The sequence below is a fragment of the Lagopus muta genome, chromosome 21 (genome assembly GCF_023343835.1).
Source record: "Lagopus muta isolate bLagMut1 chromosome 21, bLagMut1 primary, whole genome shotgun sequence".
Classification (NCBI taxonomy): domain Eukaryota; kingdom Metazoa; phylum Chordata; class Aves; order Galliformes; family Phasianidae; genus Lagopus; species Lagopus muta.
In genome coordinates, this window is record NC_064453.1 from 4,691,415 (window position 1) to 4,715,571 (window position 24,157).

The window sequence follows — 24,157 nt, forward strand, 5'->3', positions numbered from 1 at the left end:
TTCCCTTAAAAGCAGCAAGTATCACCACTGTTGTTTTACATGAAGCCTGCTTGTTTTCCTTCAGTTCTTTCTGTGTGAGGATTTCTGCTAATGCAGAAGTCAGGACAGTTGGTTGAACTCCTGACTAATAAATCCTGCAGCAGGTCTCGTGCACAAAGACTTCAGCCAGGCCTCCTGGTCTAACATTCACAGGTGAAGTTAGATGCTCCATCATACCAATCCCACGCACAGGTGCCAAGCACAGCTTTGCTCCAACAGGCACAGAATCTTGATCATAGGCATTCTTCACTTTCCACTAGAAACCAAAGATCTTCATCCTGTGCCATATAAGTGGTGGGATCACCAGGACCTTCAGCCTCCAGAGGAAAGGATAAGATACTGCCTCTGAAATTCTTACAGTTGAAGCAAAGGATTGATTACTCAACCAGTCTTCACGTACAGCCAGACACATTCTTAACCTAACTATATTTGAACGGTCTTAAAAAACGTCAAACCACAAATTCCTGAGCAGTACCAACACCGGAGCAATTACAGCCCTAGAGGCACGCCGTGTTACAGGGGTTCGGCAGGCACCTCGCCAGGTGGGCCGGGCACAGCAGGACGGCTCCGCCCTTACTGCTGGGTGCGCCCAGAGGAGATGAGACCTCCAGGGCTGCATCCCCTCCACGCACAGCACCAAAGGGAAAACGAAGGCTTTGTCCCTTGGGCGAGCTCATCCCGCCAACACGGCACAGCCGGACTGCGCGGCTGCAGAAGGCAAAGACTCCAACCCGAACCCTGGGAACACCGCACAGGGCAGCGGTGTCGCTCCGGCCGGGCTCGGCCGCCCCGCACGCAGTCGGTTCCCGGTTCCGCACAGCTGCGGAGGGACGCGGAGCTCGAGGCGGCGCTCTGCCCGCCCGTTCCGGCTCCGTTAGACGGCGGCACCGCGAGGCGCCAGATCCTGCGGAACCCCTGGCCCTACCCCACCGCCCCCCGTGGGCCCTGCCCCTACCGCCTCCCCCCGGTGCAGGCCGCAGCCGGGGCCTCCCTCACCGCCGCCCCAGGGGAGGGAAAAGAAAGCGGCGGGGCGCGGCCGCGGGGCTGGAAGCGGCGGATCCCGGCGCTGCCCGCGCGGCGCTCACCATGGCGGCTCGGCGGGGCTGCGCTGGGCGGTGGCAACGGCGGCGCCTCCCGGTCCGCTCCGCTCCGCTCTCCCTCCTTCCGAGGCAGGCCGCGGCCCTTCCACTTCCGCCGTTGCCTAGGAGTGAACATCCGGGTCAGCGCCGCGCCGCCCCGCCCTCCCGCCGCAGTCCAACCAATCAGAGCGCGGCTCGCCGGCCATCGCCAAGTATGGAGCGCTGCGCGCGTACGGGGCGGGAGAGAAGGGCGGGAGGAACCATTCCGCGCCGCAGGGCGGGGGGAGCAGCGCCAGGCGCTACCAACGTCAGCGCGGGGGTGGGGAAAACTGAGACCGGAAGAAGCGCGGCCAATCAGGTGCAGGGGGCGGGGCCCGCGGGAGCGCTCCCGCGCGCCGGTCTCGCGGTTCTGCCCGAACGCCTGAAGCCGCCCTAAGGTGGGCGGGAGAGCAGCGCTTAGTGCTGCAGAGTGCTGCTTGCAGGGCTAGGCGTGCTGCGGTTATTCCTCTATTCCTTCAGTCCCAACGGACAGGTGATGAGGAATAGTCGGCTTCTGGCTAATTAAAGATAAGGGTAATTTGAACAGCAAGTGTCCAGCTTGCCTGGGAGCGTAGCTTTGATTCTGTAAAGCGTGCGTGTGCCTGCTGGAAGGTGAGCAGGTGCTCGCACGTTTTGGTGACTTTAGAGCTCAAGAAGCTGATACACATCTGTGAAATAAAATCAGTGTGTCCGGGTGTACGGGTAAATAAAACATTCCTGCTTTCCTCTGACTGTCCTTGGAAGAAATCTCTTCCTAAAATACTAAATTGCCTTTCAGTGATCTCAGGTAAAACCAATCCCCGTTTCTGACTGTCCTTCCTGTGCAGAGCAAGTCAGAGTCAGTAGTGGCACAGCTCTCCGCTGCAGCTTTTTGGGAGCAATCTTTTGGGCTGTGCTTCATGAGAGCTTTGTGCCAGGATCCCGAGAACCCTCTGCTGGTGCTCCTTGGCTCCTGCATTGCAGGCTTGGCCTTGGTGAGCCAAAAGCCCAGCTCTTGTTCTGTTTGCTTTCCTTCTTTGCTGTAGAAACTGGAAATGCTGTCAAGGGGAGTCATGCATTGCTTCCTGCTCTGATGCAATGATGTGAAACCACAGCCTGTGTGCAATTGTAATAGGACTTATGTATTCTTAAGTGAACTGCTTCATTTTTTCCTGGGAGGTGACATTTTGTGGTACATCCACCCGCCAGGAGATAGCCAAGGCCAAGCTCTGACTTTCCACTAAAACATTATCACAGATGTTTTTGGTTTGGCTGTCAGTTTTAGTAGCTCTCAGATACCAAGCAGAACCTTCCAAGAGATGGCAGCTCGGGCTGTGCTCACTGCACTTAACAACACAGGGCAGAACAGCTGCAACTTTCAGCTTCAAGGCAAGAAGCTGATTTCCAGGGATGGTACATGTTAGGACGAGGTGGAACTGCTGGAGGTCATGAATTATAAAACCCAAACTGTCCTATCTGCTGATGACTGTTACTGTTACCCATTTCTCCAAGTTAACCTTGGCCTATATTTGGTTGATTTGTTTGGGTTTTTTTGTTCTTTTTGGTGAAGAAATAAAATGATTGTGGGAGGCAAAGAGTGGAAAGCAGAAGAATGATAACCTCAGGAAAAAAAAGGAGCTATGCTGCTTAACAAACAAAAGCACATGAAAAAACACTACCAAACAAACCCTAGGATGGGAAATAATGCCTAGTAGAAAGGCCACATGACCTCAAAAGGCATTTCCTGCTTTAGAGTCTCCAAATTCAATTCTTTGCCAGTACTATTCAGCCTAACCTCCCTGAAGCCAGTTTGTAACTTGCAGCAATCCAAGCTCCTTCTATTTCCCAGTCCCCACATCCTTCAGTCCTTACATTCCTTCAGAGGTTCCTACCAGCACTAATTAAGAAAAGGCCGCCTTCATTACTCAGTAGATTATTCCTTCCTTTTACAGGGTTCCACACATCTAATGTGCACGTTTTCCTTGCAGCAGGGTCTGGGAGGACAAACACATGCTCTAAGCTTCACAGCTTTTGTCACAAAACTCATGCAAACTGCTCAATGACTGTTTTGCTTTTAGGTCTTACAGTTAATGAACAGAAAAGGTTTCTAGCTGCTTGCTGAAGACAGAGCAAATGCAGATTTATGTAGCCTGCCATATTTTAAACAATTTGAGATCTGAATGAACGTCGATGCCAAGAGGATGTTTTTCTTACATGAAGAAATACAAGCATCCTGGAGTTTGTTTTCCTGCTAATAGGTATAAAGCAGCATAAGCAGCTGCTTTTTGTTTTCCCAAAAATATTTGCATTAAGAAGATCTGCAGATTCCTTTTGAAACTGATGTAACATCTTTTCAAATGAGGACCAGCTGCTTGCTTTGCTTGTTTATAGCAGGACATGCTTAAGGGAATGTTTTTGTTTGTTTATTAAGATGTAGGAGCAAGCTCTTCCTTGCAATCTGCAGTGTGGAGATCTCAGCTGGCAGAAAACTCAGTGTATGCAACTACAGTTGTGGCCATCCTACCTTCTGTTGCAGTTCTCAAGGAGGCTGACACAAAACAAAGCTCATTCAGTCTGTGACTGGGGGACATTCAGTAGGTCTGAGTGCTGTGAGGCGGCGTTAGCTGCACTCCAGGCACGTCCCACACCTCCCAGCATGGAGTCATCCACCTACAGCCAGGAGTGTGCTCAAAAGGCTCAGCAGCAGGCATTATGCATCTTAGAACGAGGGCCTATAAACAAAGGAAGCAAACAATTATGTTAGTTGGTGGCTTACCAGCCCTACAACATCGGATTCATGTGCAACTAATAAGAAGGCTTTTCATCTTTTAATCAGCAACTATAAAATACATATGCTCTCCCTGTACTTTTGATTATATTCAAGGAAGCAAAAGGATAAATACTTCTTTTTTAGCATTGTCACGTTTAGCCAGAGCTCCTTCAAACACGATATGCTTTTTATTTTATCCTCCTTGCATGTGTTGCATGCATGGTGAAACCCTGTTTATTTTGTTTATTCCAGCATTTAGCCAGGACCAAAATGTAACTGAGAACATGCTTAGAAGCAGGTCCTAAAGAAAGCTTTAATGCTTCACCAAACACTCATTTTTCCACTAAAGAAAAAGACATCTTAGGCTTCTTTTTCTTTTCTTTCTTTCTTTCTTTCTTTTTTCAGTCAGATTGCCCATTTTCTTTCATGTCCAGCTTGAGGCACTTGAAAGATATGTAAATTTTTATTAGGGGTTCTCATAAATTGAGTTTACTGCTGCAAGAGTCTCCACTTCCAGCAGTGGTAAAGTTTAGCTTGCTGGTTTGTATTAGTCAGTCTGTAAACCAGCAGCTTCACTTGATTTGAGACTGAAAACTGAGCATTTCTTGGAAACCAATATAGAAAAAAGGTACCTGCAGTGCTACCCAATGGTTTGGGATTTCGTATTCAAGCCATAGATAGTTCTCACTATGGAGATCTTTGTACACATTGTCAAAATAGCTGCACAAACAATAAAAACCACCTCCTTCCCAGTCCAATTCCAAGGCAGCTTTGCTGAGGGTACTCTTGCAATACAGTACAAGAGCTGATGAGAAAATCAAAATAGGGTGTTTGGTAAAAAGCAACATGCTGTCCATCTGGAGAGGTTTGAGGCACTCCTCCTCCCATGCCAAGAGCACTAAAACAAGGCTCCAAAACGAGACTCTTCATCAGCATCCAGGCAGATAGACTGCCTGCCTTAAGAGGTTCGTTTGGATAACATAAAAGGCAATAAATTTAGTGGCCTGAAAGGTCCATGTAATTGCTTATTTCAGTCCAGGAGTACCTGCCCACCCTCATGAGTGCCTTCACAAACACCTTGCAGTTGTTTGCAGCCACACTCTTTCTGTGTCCCACAGATTTCCACCCAGTTGTGTTTCACAGAATGCGTGATGCCAATGGGCAAATGTCAGTGATACATCTGAAACCTCACCACACAAAACCCAGCAGAGCCTGCTCACAAAAGGATCACAAGGCTTTCTTTGAATATCAATCCCAAAAAGCAGCCTGCAGAATTACTGAGATTGTTTTTCAGCACATGCCTCTTCATTGTGTATTCAGGGATGCTGTTTACTTCTGTGCTTGTGATTGCAATTTTACCTTTATATTTTAAGCATAGAAAGTGCAATAGGAAAGACCTCTCAGAACTGTCTTTAGCCTGAGCAAAGGATATAGAAAACATTCTTGTCAAGCTTGGTCATTAACTGCACTAATAATGCCTCCAGCCTGTCATTAAAAGAGAAACAAGGAGAAGCTGATTAAATGCGCCAGAAAGAAACAAAACTTTCCATTCCTTTCCTTCTTCCTTGACACGTTGCACTTCACTGGAAGCGTGCTAACATACCAGCCAAAAGAGTTGTAAGGGCTTGGATTCCTTCTTAATACAATAGTCATGGTTCACTAGTTAGAATCTGCATGGAAAAAAAGTGCTTGAAGAGCTGAGGAGGAGTGCTCTCTGCAGGGTTATTCATTAGGCAGTCTACCAGCACAGAGCAGTAGCACTTTTTCAACAATCAAACTAAAAAAGGGATCACAAAGTAGCAGGCATCCAATGAAGGCGTGCTGTAGTGGTGCTGATTCCTGCAAGGGAAAAAGCCACAACACAGGAGTTAGCAAAAGCTCAGATCAATGTTTCCATGCAAAGTGCTTTCCTTCAGGTTCCTGAACCAAACTTCGTATTCATGGCAAAAGCAGCTTAAAGCAGAATTAGCACAACGAGCTGGGACACGTCTTGTTCCGTTTTTTAAGGTTCCACTTCAATCAGCTGTGGCTGACAACTGTAACCAGCACTGCTGGATGGAACTGAATGTAACATTACGTCAGCTCTGCAAAACTGGCATGAAAATACATTAGCACAGACACAGGATGGACTTGTGAATGTGATCAGTGTAAAGGGCTGAATGATCACTCTGCATCACAAGCTGTGTTTCCTAATGCAGTACCTCAGCCCTTAGCCTGTTGTTCACCCCCACAGATCTGAGTGCCTTCCACATAAAATCAATAAGAATACAAAGTAGACTTAATGGAGCCTCTGGCACTTTTCCCACTTGAAGGCAACGTCCTGCTGAAGAGGGGTTTCTTTTTCCTTGGAATTTGGATTTAGTCTTCCTTTTGTTGTGGCTCGAGCAGCAAGGAGGCTTTCCAAGAGGAAAATAAGCATCAGTATCTGCTGGCAAACACTGATGTGTGTTCCTCACTAAGTGTGAAGAAAAAATAACCAAAGTGGTAACCAAGAGAAGCGTCCAGCCTGGGTTTCATTCTCTCTGTAACATGAAAGAAGCAGTCTGAGAGCAAGTGGGGACCCACTATGGCTGTGTCAACCAATTCAAGCAGATAACTCCTACGCTGCTGTGTTCCCATGCAGATTACTGCTGCTCTTGGCAAGAAAAAAAGTGTGTGGGAGGGGATCCATGTTATTTAATAAATATGTGAGAACTTACATGTGTATTCCTTGGAAAAGAGGAGTTTGGGAACACATTTATGCCCAACTGACAAGAGAGATGCTATAGGATTGTTTGAAAACACGCCTTGCACCAGAAGAGGCGATATACTCAGCCCAGGCAAAAGTCAGGATTTAAAAGAAAGTCAGTTGTAGCTTTGTAACAAAAATTATTGAGGGGAACGTGAATTTGTCCCATGTTGCATTATGCACAAGCCAGGGCAAAGGGTGAAAAGACAAGTAACAGCCTCAAGGGCTTGAGCTGTGGTTGGTGTAGCAGCAGGGAAGCTCTCCACCTCTGGGTACAAGCAGGGACGGTGCCTTCTGCAGGCTTCTGTGCAGCTTCTTCCCTAGGGAAACACCAGCTCTGCCAGCTTCCCAGCTCTGTCTCCTGATTGTTTGATGGCCATCTGTTGAACAACAACCCACAGTGTATTTATGTCAATCCCTAATGTTTAACTGTGGACAATCCTATTATTTTAATACTTTAAGTGAGATATACAATTAAGTCAATTGGTGATAGAAGATCTGAACCCATTACAGTTTGATTTCCATCAGAGAACGGTAGGCATTTTTGAAGCTTCTTTCAGTGCTCATCCTCCTCTATTTTTGCATTTTTATTTTCTATGCTGACAAAAAGACTGGAAAGGAAGGAGAAGAGAGTGCAAGGGAAGAAGGGAGGGAAGGTAGCTCACGCCAGACTGTGAAATGTGAAACAGGTTTTTCAAAACTACGTGTTCTGAACATCACCTTGGAGTCACACAATAATAAATACTGCGTATTAAACTGAGAGGGTCTAATTGCCAAGTTACTATAGCAATGGGGAGAAAAGGCTGTCTTTGCACACATTCTCTCCTGCCTTAGTTTTCCCTTGGGTAAGCAGAGGAGAAAGGGTGCAGAGAATGTGTTCTAGATTGTTAATGGATAACATTTTCCAGAGACCCCTCTCATCAGTCAGTGACTCCAGGATTTAAAAGAAGCAGACATTTCTCAGAAGAAATCTGGACATCCAAAACAATTACACTGAACTATTCCATCTCCTTAGAAGGGATTTAAAGCATCAGGTTCCTGACACCAGGCTGTCAAAATACTTCAAGACCCATTACAGAGCAACATGACCCTTTATAAATCGTCTTACAGCCCAACAGCTCACCACCACTTCCTTCATCCGTGAAGAAACAGCGCATTCCAGCAACTCGAAAAGCCTGAAAACGAGTAAGTGTGAAGTGAAACTACACATTGGCAATAACAAATACCAGCACAGGCCAAAGAGAAGACGGTATTTCTGGGTTGTTTTTAAAAATATTGATTGCTAGAATTTAAACTGGGGGGGAAAAAAAGAAAAGAATTATCTGGATGCTTCAAATATCTTTTCTCTCCTAATATTTTTCAGAGCTGAGTGTGCCTGGAAATAGAAGGGTGGAGCTGGCACACTGGGATGTACCACAGGATCAGCAGTTTCAAAAAACACTCCTTCATCCGCTCAGGGAAAAAATTGCTTGATGCTGCTGGTATTTTTATAAGCAATTTGATGCATGGCTCTATTTTTGATACTGACCCCAATGTGAAGTGATGCGAGTACAGTGGATGGGAAAGAGGAGAAAATGAGGCTCCCTTTACAGGGAAACAAGATTTGCCTTCTCCAGTGAAAGCTTTTAAAGCTGCAAAGGTTTGGTTTAACCGTGTGCTTTCTAAATAAATAAATTAGATTGTTAACTAAGTATAACTTCTGTTTGTAAGAGCCAGTTATGAACATTCCATGCTTTAGTGAAGGAGTGAAATCAATGCCTCCCACCATTGCTTTAGATCAAGAACAGCTACACCTTGAAGATAAACCAAAGTGCACAAACAATAACAATAAATAACTTCAGAAAATATTCACCCACTTTGGAAAGTTCTGATATTTATTTATCAGCTTGGTCTTTCTCTTTTTAAAGGGCATCCAGTTTTCTAAAACAAAGCCTTCTCCTCCCTGAGTTGAACTTCATCAAAACAAGTAAACACTGTTAAAAATTCATACTAACTTATGATAAACACCCTTTTTTTAATTATTTTTTTTTAAACGAGGCTTCTAGATTAAGACTTATAGAAAAAAAAAAAGTGCTACACAGCACACATTACAGTAAGCTTGAAACTATTTACACACACATCCCCAGTTCCACAGCACTGCAGCCCACTTCAGGCTATACCCTGGTGATTCACTTAAGCTCATAATTCACTTAACAACGCTCCCACAAATCCTCACCCTAATGCTGCTGTAATCACATCCTGAAGAGCACTCTTTTCTTTCTGATAATACTCTGACATTCTTCCTACATAAGGAAGCAGGCAGTAGGGCTGAGGCTGGCCTTAAGTAAAGGGAGCAATGCCTAGGGTAACACTGGGCTGGTAACTGCTGTCTGTTCACACCTGTGCCTCATTTCAGGCCCTGAGGAGATGAAGACAAGAGCTGTGCAAGATGAAGGTCCTCTGTGACCTTTCTGCTGTGGAAATGGCTGTCTATGGGATGAAACGAACTCTGACAAGGCCCTACAGCAAAAAGGGCTCTTACCGAACTAGAGGTGGGAGCCCTGAGGGGAGCAGCTCTGTGTGGTGCGCCCTGCCTGTGGGGGGATGAAGATGCTGCCTGAAGGATCTGTGTCCTTGCAAGGGCACAGCAAGAGCCCTGGATGAAGAGACAGGGCCCAGGAGGGGCCGGAGCTTCGGAGGCGGGCACTGCGGGGAAGAACAGCCCTTTTGAGGCTGGAGACTGTGGGGAGGAACGGCCTCGAGGCAAGGAGCCGCCATCGCGCCTTCCCGCCGGTAACCTTGACAACGGGTCGAGTGAAGTCTCGCGAGATATCCCTTGCCGCCTCCAACCCGCGGCGGAGAGTCTCGCGAGAATTGCTGTGAGGAGGAGGAGGAGGCGGTAGAGGCGCGGCCTGAGGTGGGAGGGGTCTGTCAAGATGGCGTCGGAGGGCGAGCTGGGCAGGAAGTGGGATCGTTGTCTGGCGGACTCCGCCGTCAAGCTGGGTAAGGGCGGGGAGGGCCTGGCGCAGGAGGAGGGCCTGGGGAGGAGCGGCGGTGGCTCGGTGTGTATCTGGGGCTGTGCGTGCCGCCGCTCGGCAGGCTTTGCGCTGCGGCCATGCCCGGCGGGAAGGGCCCCGTGTGGCCTTGTGCCACCTGAGGGCCCGGGCCGGGCCGGGCCGCCGAGCGGCGGGCGGAACGGCGAGGGGTTCCGGAGCTCCGCCCCCACCGGGAGGGCTGAGGAGCGGAGCGGCTGGAGAGAACCCCGCAAGGTGACCTTGGCGGCGGGCTCGGACCCCCGCTGCTGTGATCCGGCCCGGCTGATGGCGGAGGGTCGGGTTTGACCTCTGCTTTGACGCTGCTTGTGTTAAAGGTGAGCGGTGTCTGTGAGAAGTGCCGTCAGTACTGAGCCCAGATGGGCTGCGTTGCTGCATCCGTCCCTGCCACCACCTCGGTTTTGCCGTGATGGAAATTTGGGCTTAGAATTATTTGTGTGCGAGGTGGGCTGTGTTTATTAAAAGCAGTAAGCAGCATGGCACGCCGATAGCTTTGGGTGTGTTCCGTAGTGCAGTGTGCATGCTTTGACATTGAGCTTTGCATCTGGCGTTCCAGCTCTGCACACAGCTGTGTCTCTTCTTAAAGCATTAGAATGTCTCTCCTTGTTTTCTTCTCTGCTAGGGGGAATGGTTTTAAACTGAGATGGGGGAGGTTTAGGATAGAGATAGGAGGAAATTTTTCACCCAGAGGGTGTTGAGGCACTGAACAGGTTGCCCAAGGAGGCTGTGGATGCCCTATCCCTGCAGGCATTCAACACCAGGCTGGATGTGGCTCTGGGCAGCCTGGGCTGCTGGTTGGCGACCTGCACACAGTAGGGGGTTGGAACTGGATGAGCATTGTGCTCCTTTGCAAGCCAGCCCGTTCTGTGCTTCTATGACTGTATGTGTGTCTGAAGTGATACACGTGCAGCAAACCACTGATAAGTTTTCACATTTACCTGGGAATTCTGTGAGTGAGCAGAGCTCATTTGTGTGGTTTGGTGATGTCCACATCACTGTCTGAATGAGAGAGTGGTTGTGGCTTTGTGGAGAAGAAACATGGTGATGTAGCACTTAAGGACGGGGTTTAGTGGGCAGTATTGATGGTAGGCAGAGAGTTGGACTGGGTGATCGTGGAGGTCTTTTCCAACCTGAATGATTCTGCAGAAAGAGTGCATCAAAGCAAGTCTTTAAATGCTCTGTACAGAGTGACTTGTGTCTGATATGGGAGGTGTGGGTGCCCTGTTGGTGCAAAAGTCTTTTTTTAGGGACATAAATAATATCTGAGAAATGTGAGTGTTTATCTCTTGTTGCTCTAGCAGCCTTAAGCTTGAAAGCTGATGAGGAACTCGGGGCTTTAGTTACCTAATACTTTTCCATTAGAAAAGATGTTTAATAATTTTGAGTAAACTGAAACTTCCATTGTTTATAACAGGCCTTTGAAAAGTGTCAAGTACTGTGGAGCAATGTTTTGTCTTCTGAAATTCTATTCAGGTTTGCCTGACAAACATATCCAGATATGTTTATGTTTCCATACCATTGGTTGCTTTATCATAAAATATTAAGTATGCCAAATTATAAACAAGAGCTTGTTCCATGCTGCAGCTGTACATGCAGGGGTCCTTTATGTGCAAAGCCTCCTTGGGAGGCTGAAAGAAGCAGATTCAGCTTTGGTTATGATGCAGCATGCCTCTTTATCAGGCCTTTTGTTTTCAGTTGGTGTTTTCTTCTATCCAAAAGTGGTGTTGGGGGAAATAAGATGTATGTAGAATTTCTGCATTAGAGCTCAAGAGTTCCTGCTTGTTATCTTCACAGTGGCGTTGAGGAGAGGTTTAAGTAAAATTCAGGTTTGTCAATGGGGTTTGTCAACGCGTTGCCTTGGGATGGTAGATGAGCTGCGCTCTTTGATTTTGTCCTTGGCTCTCCTTCTCCTCGTGTGCAATAGATTTTGTTGTTGTAGATACTGGATTAAAAGAATAGCAACCTCTTCTATGGCAGTAACAGCAGACTGATTCACTGTGAGCTTTGAAAACTGTAACACCCCAGAAAGTGCTTCCTATTGCAGTTGTTAGTGACAGAAGATGATGCTGCCTTGGAAATGGACGTGGCTTGGGCAGACTGTTACGTGAGTACTGGCTGCACCAACCCAGCCTATCTCAGTGGAAGTGATTACTTTCTCTGCAGGAGTTCAAAACTTGCATGGTTGAGAGGACCTTTTGTAGCGTTACTTTTGGGTTGAACTCTCCAATAAACTCTCAAGGGTGGTTGTTATAATGCAAAGAAAATAGATGAGCTTTTTCACTTGAGAATTTTGTCAGTTATGTGAGATGTAGGAATGGATCAAATCCTCACTTCTTTGTTGGGTGCTGGCTTCTGTCTGTGTTCCATCACATCCCAAGCACTAGAGCAGGAAGTACCTCTGAGCCAGTGGCTGGGAAGAAAGTGAACCTTATGGTTAGCTCTCCATTTTCCCCTTTTAGGTACTGTAACTAAAGATGGACATTCAGTTTCTGAAGCTTTGCAAGCCTGACAGCATCTTTTCCAGCATCTGTGAGAACTGTAGCGACCAATTGCACTCTGTTTTAACGTGAGAGGTGAAGGTACACAGGTAGCGGAGGAGAGTACCTTTATGAGCACAAGTATTTTGTTAAATGATAGCTGTGGGCCATGTGCAGCCTGTCCTGTATTATTAGTCTGTTAGACTTCCCACTAGTTTCTTAAAGCTGTTTGTGTTTGGCTGTGCTGTTCGTAGTTATGCTGTGCTGTTTTAGTTGGAGATGTCCTGCTGCTAAAACGTCCAAAATACATATTTATCTTAAGTTGTATCTTTTTTTGAGCTCCAATATTATATTTTTGACCTCCTGCTCACTACTTGCATACATCTTGTAATTCAGTATTAAAAATCTTTCTTTTTTTCCTGTATGAAACAGACCTGTTGTCAGGTCTAGTGAAGACAGTATTTCATTTCAAAGAGCTGGCTGCTTTAAACCACTGTGTAAAATGTCCAAGCGTGGTTAAATGGGCCTTGTGTGCTGTCCTCCTTTTTAAGGAGACTGATGTTTATTTTGCTAATGATGAGGATGAGTGTAAATCTGGCTGCAAGCACAGTGTTCTGTGCACAGCGGGCTGGTTTGCGTGTCCTTGGCTAACCAAGGGCTTTCTCTGGTGAGCGATGCAGATCACACCACTTGGGTTTTGCAGAGACCTCAGCTGAATTGCTTCCAACCCTGCTGTTTAAATGGTTTTGGTGGTGGTTTTACTTTCTCTTTGCTTTGTTTTTTTTAACTGATAGGTTTTGCCTCTTTATTTAGAAAGGCCACTATCTGTAAAAGACTGGCAGAGTTGTTTTTCTCTGTTAGGCTGTAATTTTGGGCAGTGGATAGAATGTGCTGCTTTCAGAGCAAAGAGTGTGTATGTAAGTGGAGGTGGAGTTTGTATGCATGTGTGTTGTTTTGTTTTGGAACTGTTGTAGTTTTACAGGATTCGGTGCTGTAATTTACCTGTAACCAAAAGGTAATCTAGGAAACCTATTTACTTTTTGGCTTGTGTGTTAAGTTGCTGCTGACATCAGTTTATTTTTTGCAGAAGATGAATGTTTTGAAGTCTGTATGTGCTTGACCAAGATTCAGCCTGGAAGCTTGTGAAGAACTCAGCATCATAATGTCCATTTTCCTCTAATCCTCTGTTTTGACATCTGAAAATAAAATGCTTCTAATTCCCATTTAATGGGAATTTTTTAAGGGAAGAAGGCGCTTTCAATTGTCCTGCAACTGTTACATGATTTCTTCTGGCTTGCATCATCTTGCCTGCTTGAATAGCTGTCTCTGTTAATGGCAAGGGTAAAATGGTATTGTTTGTGTCATTCCCCAGATTGAATTTGTCAGAGAGAGTCATTGTGTGGATTGTGGTGTCAGTATTTTTAAATAATCCTTCACATGGTTATGAACCGGACAGAGTCAGTCTATATAATGATAAAACTTGATTACACTTTCTGAAAACTGGATTAAACTTTGTCTAAATATACAGGAATCCTGAAATTCCTATTTTGAAGTTTTTGTCAGGTTTTTTTTTTTTGCTTGGCCATTGTAACGTGCCATTTAGTCTTAGCTACCAGGACAGAAGACTTGTTTTTCAACTGGGAATTTGGTTTTAATGCTGGAGGACACAATGTGTGCACTGCATTACGATGTGCACTGTGATTTGTTTGTAACCCCAGCTGCTTTTCCTTTGTCTGTACGGTGGCAGCTGGTGCTGTTTGGCTCGTGCCACCGTGGCAGGGAGCTGCAAGCTGTGCTATGGGGAGCCCTGCTGGTGCCTTCCTCCAGCAGCTCCTGGCCATGCTTCTGGTGTGCCAGGAAGCCCTCAGGAAGAGCTGCGATGCCCATGTGATACTGCAGCCATTTGAAACCCCCTGACTTCATAAGATCTCCTCTGCTGGAAGTGAATTCAAAGCACACCGACTTCCTCATCCTCTGCGTTAGTGCATTGTTCAGGTGCCAGCTGTGCCTTTTTGGGAGTTGGCACATGGGGACGCTGCCCAGCAGAAGGGGCTTCCTGCCAAGCAGTGTCCTAAATCACTTGTTAGGTCCGTGGGATGTGACAGCATTTTGTGGGAACAGCTCCTTTGAGCTCTTTGAGACTCATATTTAATTCTGTCTAAATCAGGGCTGCTTGTACACACTTGATAAGAATAAACTGTTAGCAAGAGATTTGAGAAGAATTCAGGCTGCTTTTTGGAGCGTTTCTAGTACATGTTGCCGTCTCTGCTTCTTGCTACATTGCCACGGTCCCTTAGACATCAGTAATGGTGGATGTGGAGGAGTATGGCTGTCAGAGAGTGCAACCCTGATCTGTGTCTAAAGGCTGCATGCAGTATTAAGAAGATCCTTTCTTCACAGAGCTGCTTTTCTCTTCTCTCTTTGTCCTCTGTAAGAGGGAAGGAGGAAACGTAGTATATGCTCGTTGTCTCATTTGCCAGTGTGGGGATGAAGAGTTTCTTCTTAGGCTGTGAGATTGAGCAGCTGTGACCGTGTAGGGGATCACAGACTAAACTTGATACTCCCTGCTGCACTCAGTCTGTGTGCAGAAGTGCTGATGTCTATCTAAGGTTTGCATCTGGGCAGCAGTTAAACTGCAGGAGTGCTTAAGGGTGAAAGCGGCCCCTGAAAGCATGTCAGCATTTTCCTATTATATGGGTGTTTGGGTATTTTTATTCTGTCTTCCCAAGTATTCTGTGTTACTACAGTCAAATGCTACAAGAAAACAAAACACTCTTTTTCCGGCTTCTTCCTCGAGCGCTCGGGGTCTGGTTTCACTGTGTTTTCTTCCAGTGTCCTTGCTCGTTTTTCTGTCTGCAGTGTAAACAGCCCACGCAACAGGGGAGATGAGAATGAAAGCTTGAAGGTTGGTGTTTGAAGAAAATCTGACTCCTGCCATGAAAGACCTAGCAAGGAGTCTGCTTGGAATTAATTTTCTCTTGATGGCTGTGTGCTCTCAGCCTTCAGCTGGTGCTCAGCCCTGCCCTGCAATGCTCCAGTGTGCAAAGAAGGCTCACTTCTGCACAACAGTTACCTGTGTGCATTGTCCAGACCTTTTTTTAGGAGCGAGAAGGGGGGAGGTTAGGATGGGACACCCTACAACAGGAAGGATACTTGGCGAGCAGAAGCAAATTCTGTTGCTGCTGAGCTGCTGCTTGCTTGATGCTCAGGCCCATGGATGAGATGTGCCACGAAGCCTCAAAGCTGTTGCTGTCACAGAAACCAACTGAGCTCCATAGATTTTCTTGATCAAAATGGAAAAGTTTTAGTTGGGAAGAAATCTCTGGTAGAAAAGTCCTTCACTGCTTCTGTTGAGTCTGGTCTGCGTGGAGGTGCTGCTTTGTTACAACAAGAAGCCAAATTCCAGCAGTTGCTTCCTTGTTTTACTGCAGTCACTTAGAAGAACTAAGTGTAAAACAACAGAATTGTAAAAAAAGCCTGAAGCTTTGTGCTTGGGAGAGGAAAATCATCTGATGACCAAAAAAAACCAACCCCAAACTATTAAGTAATTGCAAACCTTCCAGCTGCTATAGTAACGACGACACATTGCCGGATGTCAGCAAGCATTTTAATCCATCTATCTTAAAGCTTCGAGCCATTGGAGGAAAGGCTGCCTAGGTGTGGCAGCCTTCAGAGCTGCTTCAGCCTGCAGCTACTTGGGTTGCTAGAAGGAACTGTGTGGTGTCACTGCTGGAGGCACTGCTGGTTAAACTTAGTCTCCTCTGGAGATGTTCAAGACCTGCCTGGATGCCGACCTGTGCGACCTGCTGTAGGGAACCTGCTTTGGCAGGGGGTTGGACTCGATGAGCTCTGGAGGTCCCTTCCAACCCCTACAGTTCTGTGATTCTGTGAAAAAGCTTTTCCCAGATGTTCTTCTGGGGGCAGAAACCTCTCCTGAAGATCTGCGTTTCTCTACGAGATGCTTGTATGATGTCCTGTTGGGTATGCAGCGTGTGCTGTCCTGCGTGTTACATTGATCTGAGATACCGTGACGTTTTCTTTGGAAGGTGTGTGAGCCAAAAAAGCAGAAATAAGAGTTTCCAAGAGCAGCTTCACCTCACACCAGTTCTGTGTGGCTGCTCCCATCCGTGCAGCCGGGGAGTGCAGCGCGGTGTCGGCAGAACCACCCTGTCCTCTGCTGACACTGACTGTAAATGAGCTTAAGCTGAGATGATGGATGGAGGGTGGAAGAGGCTGCTTTCCTAGTTAAACATTTTAAACTGTCAGAGGAGGTGAAAAATGTGTTGTACCCTTTCCTGTGGCCTTTTCCTCCAAAGAGCCTGTCATGCAAGAGAGGGAGGCAAAATGCGCCCGAGTGTGGCTCAAGCCCTTGGCTTTTCTGTGTTCGTTTGTTTTTATTGTAAGGTAAACCTTTTGTGTTTTATTGTCCTGAAGCTCGAGCCTGGCCTAGAGGTGCTGCTCTGTAGCAGGAACAGCTGCAGGCCCAGTGTCCCCTGGTCAGGTGGGAGGCTCTTTGAAGCGACGTGTTGCCTCTTTAAAAGGAAATCGAGCATGTGAGAACTTCAACCTGTAAAACTCATCAAGGGCTGTGCCATTGTTTATCTCTGGTGTAACTTTATATAGAATTAAAGCAAAATGCATTGCTTGGCTTCCAAGAAAAGATGGTTCAGCTCCCCCCTTGTCTTGGAGACGCAGGAAATGACCACATAACCACAAATACTTTCTAGTGGAACGAAGATGAGTGACAAACTGTCCACAGAAATAGATTCTTAACCAGATGGGCTAAGAAGTGAAATGTAGCTCAAGCTTCTGGTTTGAAGTTAAAACCAATGTTTAAACCAACCAAGAAAAGAGCAAATGTTATATAAGCAGTGGCTACATGAGAGGCAGATCTGAGCTCTTCTTATTGATAGGGGTGTTGGGGTCAGCCACAGCTTTCAGTACGGCTTGTTGCTTTTCCTAACCAAGAAATGAAATGAGCCTAGCTGCTTTTGGCAATGGCCATGGTAATGAACAACTTCTTGGGCTTTGTTTCTCAGGTTTCCTTCTTGTGCAGAAAACAGAAAAAACCCACAAAACGTTACCTGGCAGATCTGTATTTCTCTGAAGTGTTTTCATTACTTGAAGCGAGGCCCTGGCTAATTTACCATCATTTTTCTTAACCAGTCAGCCTCTGTACTTGCCTTCCTGCCCAATAGGATGGAGTGAGAGCATCTGAAACTCACACTTTGTGTTTTAATTGCGAAGAAAAATGCCAGGAGGAAGCAGTGCTGATGGTGTCTGTGCAGAGCCCTCACGACTGGGGGTGTGATTCTCACTTGTGAAGGAGGGAGGTGAAGAGAACTCCAGATAATGAACATTTCTGAATGTGGTTGGAAAGAAAATGTATTAACTACAGCTGCTTCTGTATTGTAGCCTTTTTAAGACAAGAGCCTAGCTGGTTTACCACCACACTGGTAGGAAGAAATGTGGGTTTGACTGGTAACGGTGTCTGGAAAATGTGGTGACGTTAGGAACTGCTTGGGCTGTGCATTGAGATGATGCAGAGTTTGTCATCCTTTAAATCATTTCTCATTGATTAGCTAAACTGTTTGAATTGGCAGAGGGAATCTTCTCTTGGACTGGAAGCGTGGGACTGGTGTTGCTCACTGCAGGACAGGCTTCTGAGCGGGCAGTTCACACAATCAGTCCTGAACGGGCAGCCCTCCAAACCGAATGCGACTTCCTCAGAAAGTGGGACTGTGACCCGCAGCACAATAGCTGCAAACAAAAAGGCAGTGTGTTGGAGGAAAAGGCAGCCAGGAAGGCAGGCCGGGGGGCCAGCAGTTGTCCGCTGGATGAATTCTTGAAGATAGTAATTATCCCTAATGGCATAAACATGCTGCTAGAGCCAGCACCAGCTGTTTTATAGCAAAGGTGCAGGAGGAAGGCGCTGCCTGGGGAGGGGGAGCGGAGGGCTTAGCAGGGATGGACTGCTGCTCTTCCTAATGCCTGATGTCTCTTCCAGTCCAAGCAGAAATGCCAGTCACATCCAGAGACAGGATGAGTAGTTGGCTGTTTGTATGACGTTCCCCCGAGTACTGCATCTCCTGCTGTCTGAACTGCAGACCTGTGAGGAGCCGAGACGTTTTTCTTTTAGCTGTGCAAGTGATCAGAGTGAAAGCTGGACCTTCTGTGAAGTGCTGGAAAGCGGCTGGGGGCGTTGTGTCAGCACTGCTCGGCAGGTGGGCACAGTGCTTGTCTGCCACGGCGAGTTTGTGAGCCGGCTGGGCTGTGATGAGCTGCTGAAGCAGTTAGCTGTAGTGCAACCAGAGCTCGTGAAAACGTGTAGGACAACGAAAGGAGTTTGCAAAAGCAGCTCTGACTGCCAGCCTTTGGTAAATATGGACAGAAGTGCTAGTGGGAGTTTTATTCTATGGTCATCTCTTCTAGTGCTTAAGGCTTGTTCATCAGTGAAAAGCATGGGGTGCTTAGTTAACATACTAGTTAGTGCAGTGAATGTGCTTCAGTAATCTGTGCCTGAGCCCCCATTAGTGGACTTTCTGCAAGGAAAAAAGCTTTCGAGAGGAAAAGGAAGGTTAAGGAAAATATATATTTTTAAAAACAAAACAAAACCACTTAAAAAAGACCTTTACTGCTATATGCCAAGAGGCCATAGGATGCTTTGGCATTGTGCTGGGCACAGCCCGCTTAGTAATGCATTCAGCAGGAGCTGAAATGAAGGCCACGTGCTTTTAGGACTATTCAGTGGGAAAACAGAAGTATATTCCTAAGATAGACTTCTTGTACTGAAAGCATTCAGACTCTTAGCAGGATGTGTTTGCTGCAAACCTGAAGCTGCTGGGTATTTTTTAGTGAGCTCATGCATGCGTGACTGATTTATTTTTTCTTCAAAACATTCTTTTCCTTCTGCACCTTATCTGAAATTCTTGTCTCGAGTGGATATAATTAAGGGTAGGATTTAGCTGCTGAACTCAGACTTTTCACCGTTATATTTATTGGGTTTTGAGAGGAATTTTGCAGACTTGCCTGAATTCTTACAAAAAATCACACGTGCGCCTTCCAAAGAAAGCAAAATGATTTTCAAATACGCCAGCTGAGTTCCCTAATGGTGCCGGGTGAACGCTTTCAACTGCTGCAGTTATTTCTATATATAGGATAGGGATGTGAAAAGCCACTCACCCCTTCAAACGTGTTTAAATATGCTCCAGAGTGAGTGCTGTGGATGTGAAAGATGAGCGGCCCGGAGCTTGCTTTTGCAAGGTATGGAGTAACACAAAGCACCACGTTCTGCTGCCCTCAGGCCACACGTTGAAGCAGTTAAGTAGCGAGATAAACGAAATACAATAAGATATTCATCTGAAGCTCCAGGACACAATAAGTTTGCGTTTAAGCCGTTCTCATTTACTGACAATGAGCCAAATAAATCATAATTCCACATTGCGAATTGGGCCACGAATTCAGAATATTTTCTCGGGGATGAGAAGTTGTTTCCCAACTCCTTTTGATTGTAAAGTTCTTACAGATGTTAGGATTCTAATTGGAATGAACTGCATCTAATTACTGAAGAAAGTAAGAATTCTTGGTTTCAGAATTGCTATTAAGATCACTTTTGTTTGGTGTGCTGAAACAACTGCACTCTGCTATTCCTGAGTCAGAACAAAGAATGACTGCAAAGAACTAAACAGTTTTCCATCTCTTTGTGTGACCTGAGGCCTTACTCACTGTATTTCTTCTTACAGGTGCTGGATTTGGGTTAGGAATTGTTTTCTCAGTCATCTTCTTCAAAAGTAAGTACTGCACTGCAGTAATCTTGATGGCTTGCTTCCCTAGCTTTTGTCTACCGTAGCTGCAGTTTAAAACCGAGCAATTGTTGAGGCAGTAGAACTTAGTGAAGGTGTCAACGACTCGTTCATTATCAGGTTGAAATGAAGTTACCAGAGCTTTTAGCTGGCGGGTCACAGAGCCGTTGGCATCTCTGAACTGCTGTGCTCAGCTCACGTCCTGCAATTGCAGGAAATGCTGTGTCAACTCAATCTTAGTGTTTATGTAACAAGGCTATCATTCTCATATGAAATCAATGGCTTTTCTTGTTGTTTTTACCTTCTTGCTTCTGTTCCCACAGGAAAGACGTGGCCTATTGCATTTGGGTCGGGGATGGGGTTAGGAATGGCTTATTCCAATTGTCAACATGACTTCCAGTCTCCATATCTTCTCCATGGTAAATTTGTCAAAGTAAGTATCAGCACCAGTATCAGTAACTGCTGGTAGCTTTGTGTGAGTTAGCATTCAGTGCTGCATCTGGACAATGTTTGTTTTACTTGATAGTAGAAACCTGTTGTACTGTAGGGGTTGGGTTCCTTTGCTTGTTAGAAAGCCTTATAAATGTATTGCCAAGCAGTAACATTTAGACTGAATACATAACATCAGTGTAGAAGTTCCTGCAGGTGGGTTTTCCTACCTTAAGAAAATCCAAATAATAAAAATAAATAATAGGAAAGCTTAAAAAAAAAAACCCAAACAAACCAACAAATTAATTCTGTCTTGAGCCTTTGAAATAGGCAGCGCTGGAAGAAAGTGAAAGTCATGTCAGGTAGATCTGCCTGTGGAAGCTGATCTGTGATCTTTCTGTAGCAGGAAAACATGAATCATTTCTAAGTTCTCATGACTTGTTTGGCTGGATAAAAACGTAGTAACAATAACAAGACATTGTACAGTAGAATGTTTGTAAAGAGGATGGTTTAAATGACTTCAGGATTGTCACTGACCACACTGCCATAAAAATATTTTAAAATAAATTAATTAGTAGGAATTATCTTTACTCAGAAGCTGCCTACATTGCACTCCTGGTGTCCTGAACCCAAAGGCCAACTCATTAATGTTCTTTTTACTTCTTCATGTATAGAAGTTGGGACTGTTTTTCTGGTAACTTGTTGACTCTTAAAACAAAAATGGGGGAAGGAGCAGCATTTTGGATCTGCAGAGCAAAGCAGTGTGAGAAGCACTGCAGAGATACCCATGGGGAGCCACCCACTGGGTGCTGGTGGATATTTGAGTACCACAGAAATACTGAGGTAAAATGTTCAGCCAGGGGCGTTTTGTGGGCTGTAAACAGGGTGCAGAAATTGACACGGATTCATTTTTTTCTTCTAATGAGGGAGACTTGGTGGTATTGTCAGGCTTTATCTGAAAGCATCTAATGCATCCGGAGGTGAGAGGTGAAAGTTGAGTCCATCCTCTTTAGGTTTGCTTGGCAGGTGAGCTTATGCCAGCCTTCTGCAACCTTACCAAGCACAGCTATTTCTGGTTATCTCCAGCTGCCTGTTAAGAAAGGGAAACAATCAGCTCCTTGAGCTGCTACTTCAGAAAAACAGAATTTGGGTAACGAAGCAGAGCAACTGTGACTTAAATCCAGCTGATACAGCACTGCCAGCTATGGCCCAGTGCTGCTCTGCCATCACAAGTCTGTGCATAACTCTTCTGGCCACATTTGTTGCTTATGCAGAATTGCATCAGCCTTGTACACCATCCTGAGCGTGTTCCTCCAGTTTACATTCCTAAAAAGAAATTGGAACAAACTGTCTATAGCTGCATGAAGGATGAATGCCCTGCATGCACATTCTGAGAAAGCATTGTTCATTCAGGGATGCTTGTTACTAAGGATGTTGAGCAACAGAAAGCTGACTTTCAGGTCAGCCTAGTAAGGGATTTTGTTTGGATTAAGGACTAATCTGGGCTTTGGAGCAAGGGTGGTCCTTTGGAGCATGAGGTAATTGAAAGGACACTTCACAGAAGAAGCGCAGCTGCCTGCATGGCACAAGACTAGACGAGTAGTTTCCAGCACGCTGTCTCCACTGACTGTCTGGCACAAAGAGGCTGAACATGCTGAGAGGGAAGATGCAGATGAAGCCATCTAACAGTTAATGCCGTTAATTCTCTCCAGAATGTCGTGTCATGCATAATGGATCCAGGGTTATTACAACAAAATTATTTCATTTCACTTGGTTAGGAGCATGGAAAATATTCTTGCATTATCACTCATCTGTTTTCTTCCTAGAAAATACTGTTGTAACTGAAGTCTATAGGATCAAAACTTAGGCTTTTTTTTCTTTTTCCAAATGCTAACTTCTCAAAAGATTCTGCAAGAAAAATCAGCTTCATTAAGGGAGAAAAATGTAAGCGTGGATCAACTTGAGTGAAATGATTTCTGGTTTTGTGACCTGTCACGTTCGTAAGGTCGCGGGATAACTGAAGTTGAAAGGGCTCCAGGAGGTCACCTCGGCTGCCCTCCAAGCAGGGCCAGCTGTGAGGTCAGAGCAGGTTGCTGGGGGCTTTATCCAGCCTGAATTCTTGATTCTTCAGGATCAAGTTCTTAATTCTGAATCCTATGTGAGAATGAGAGAGGATGGAGAACCTTTGTGATAGCAGATAATCAGGAGGTTCCAAAGTGACAGTGCACCCACCCTAAGTTGGGTCATCGTTCTGCCCATTGAGTTGGTAAACTGATCATGAAGCACTAACACCAATTCAGGAGCCACTCATCTACAGCAAGAGACACAAAATGCAGAAAGATTCTAATCTGTGATCATAAGATTCTGAGGGCTTTAAGTCATTTGATGAAATGGATTTTACTGTTACTTCAGCTGATTTAAAATCAACATCTAGCAATTATTCCAAAGCTTAAAACTGCATAGCTGAGAATGACTTAGGTGTCACTGCAAAATGAAAACACATGCAGATCAAATACCTGAAAAATTATTTAGCATGCATTAAAAAAAAGACGAAACAACTCCATTACTGTACTTTGATAACAACGTGGATTATATTGATGTCCTACAAGAAGTTCAGCCATTGGAATCTCTTCTCCTGCCTTTGTGGCTTTAATTTCTGTCTGATATCCAGTCCATAAGTAGTTAAGTTGCACTTTTTGTTTTTAATTACTCAGCTGACCAGGACAGAGGCTTGTTTGCACAAAAGCATGGCACGTTGCTGCTATGAAAATAGCTGTGTAACCTCTCCCTGTTCACTTCTCAGTCTAGCAAAAGATGAAAACATTAACCTACCTTCTGGAAACATTACAAAGCTAAGAGGCTTGTTTTACATCGTGCAGCACCTTCCACACGAAGAACCCAAATGGCTTTTTAATAACATAAGCCTTCTTACTTTACAGGAACAGTGACTAATGACTAAGACTATCCCAGTGGGAAGGAAGGAGAAATCAATGATTATTCCTCAGGAATACTGAAGTGCGCCTGGAATAAGCCAACATTCTTCAGTAATGATCACCAGTAACTCTTTATACTCCAACAAACTGTTTCTGTACACGAAACCAAGTTCTGTTTCTTGTTTTGTATCTTGTGTCTGGAAAGTGCAAGGAAGAGCTCTTCTGGGAAATAAATAAAACGAAAATGGCCTTCTGTGGTGTGTTGACTTTGTGAGTGCAGGAGAGAGAGAGCATGGAAGGGGAGGATGTCATTTTGAGTACCTAGCAGCAGCTGTGACCACCTGGGTAAAGCCTCTCTGAGTGCTCTTCAGAAGAGACAGCCGTGGTGTGTTGCTCTCCACTCTTGAAAGGCAGCCCCATCTAACGTGCAGTTCAAAGAAGCATTCCCACCTCATAAATCATCCACTAGACCCCTGCTGCTCGTGCTGGTGTTTGGAGAGGAGTATAAATACTCCTGTGTCCTGTTTGCGCAGTTGCCCTTCAGAACGGGAATTTCTGTCCTCTCCAAAGGGGCAGAATAGAAAAGAGCAAATCCCAGCTGTGGGGCTGACTCAGCTGGCCACCACTGTCCCTCTGTTGAGTTGGGGTGAGCCAAGCTTGGAGCTTCCTTGGCATGGACTGGATGAAGCAGGCACACATGCTGCCTGGCTCAGCACTTACGTTTCAGGGTTGATTGTTTTTTCACCCCTCTTCTGGTGGGAGAACATTTCAGTGTCTGGGAGTGGGTCACAAATATTTAAATCTCTTTATTGCCTTAGCAAGTTACTGCTCCAAATGCTCCCTTCTGTTC

At 45.6% G+C, this 24,157-nt stretch overlaps 2 protein-coding genes across 3 annotated transcripts in view; one reads left to right on the forward strand and one right to left on the reverse strand.

Annotated features, from left to right (window-relative positions):
- CAPZB (capping actin protein of muscle Z-line subunit beta) overlaps positions 1 to 1,251 on the reverse strand; it is a 52,140-nt gene extending 50,889 nt beyond the window's left edge. The window contains exon 1 of one of the 2 annotated variants that reach the window (XM_048967701.1): positions 1,125 to 1,251. In XM_048967701.1, coding sequence (XP_048823658.1) covers positions 1,125 to 1,127 — 3 coding nt within the window. In that variant the 5' untranslated portion in view covers positions 1,128 to 1,251. The remainder of the gene's footprint in view (positions 1 to 1,124) is intronic. The other variant, XM_048967702.1, reaches the window with a different exon arrangement.
- Positions 1,252 to 9,490: 8,239 nt separating this feature from the next.
- MICOS10 (mitochondrial contact site and cristae organizing system subunit 10) lies at positions 9,491 to 23,560 on the forward strand. Its single transcript, XM_048967716.1, has 4 exons — positions 9,491 to 9,616; positions 19,886 to 19,933; positions 20,269 to 20,378; positions 23,314 to 23,560. The coding sequence occupies exons 1-4, from the start codon at positions 9,550 to 9,552 to the stop codon at positions 23,320 to 23,322; spliced, it is 234 nt and encodes a 77-aa protein (XP_048823673.1). The 5' UTR covers positions 9,491 to 9,549; the 3' UTR covers positions 23,323 to 23,560.
- Positions 23,561 to 24,157: the final 597 nt, after the last annotated feature.

Bases quoted from the DNA above. Each gene is read 5' to 3' on its own strand.
- MICOS10 (XM_048967716.1), top strand. From the start codon at position 9,550: ATGGCGTCGGAGGGCGAGCTGGGCAGGAAGTGGGATCGTTGTCTGGCG. The intron at 9,617-19,885 runs GTAAGGGCGGGG...TTCTTCTTACAG, and splicing joins GGACTCCGCCGTCAAGCTGG to GTGCTGGATTTGGGTTAGGA. The intron at 19,934-20,268 runs GTAAGTACTGCA...CTGTTCCCACAG, and splicing joins CTCAGTCATCTTCTTCAAAA to GAAAGACGTGGCCTATTGCA.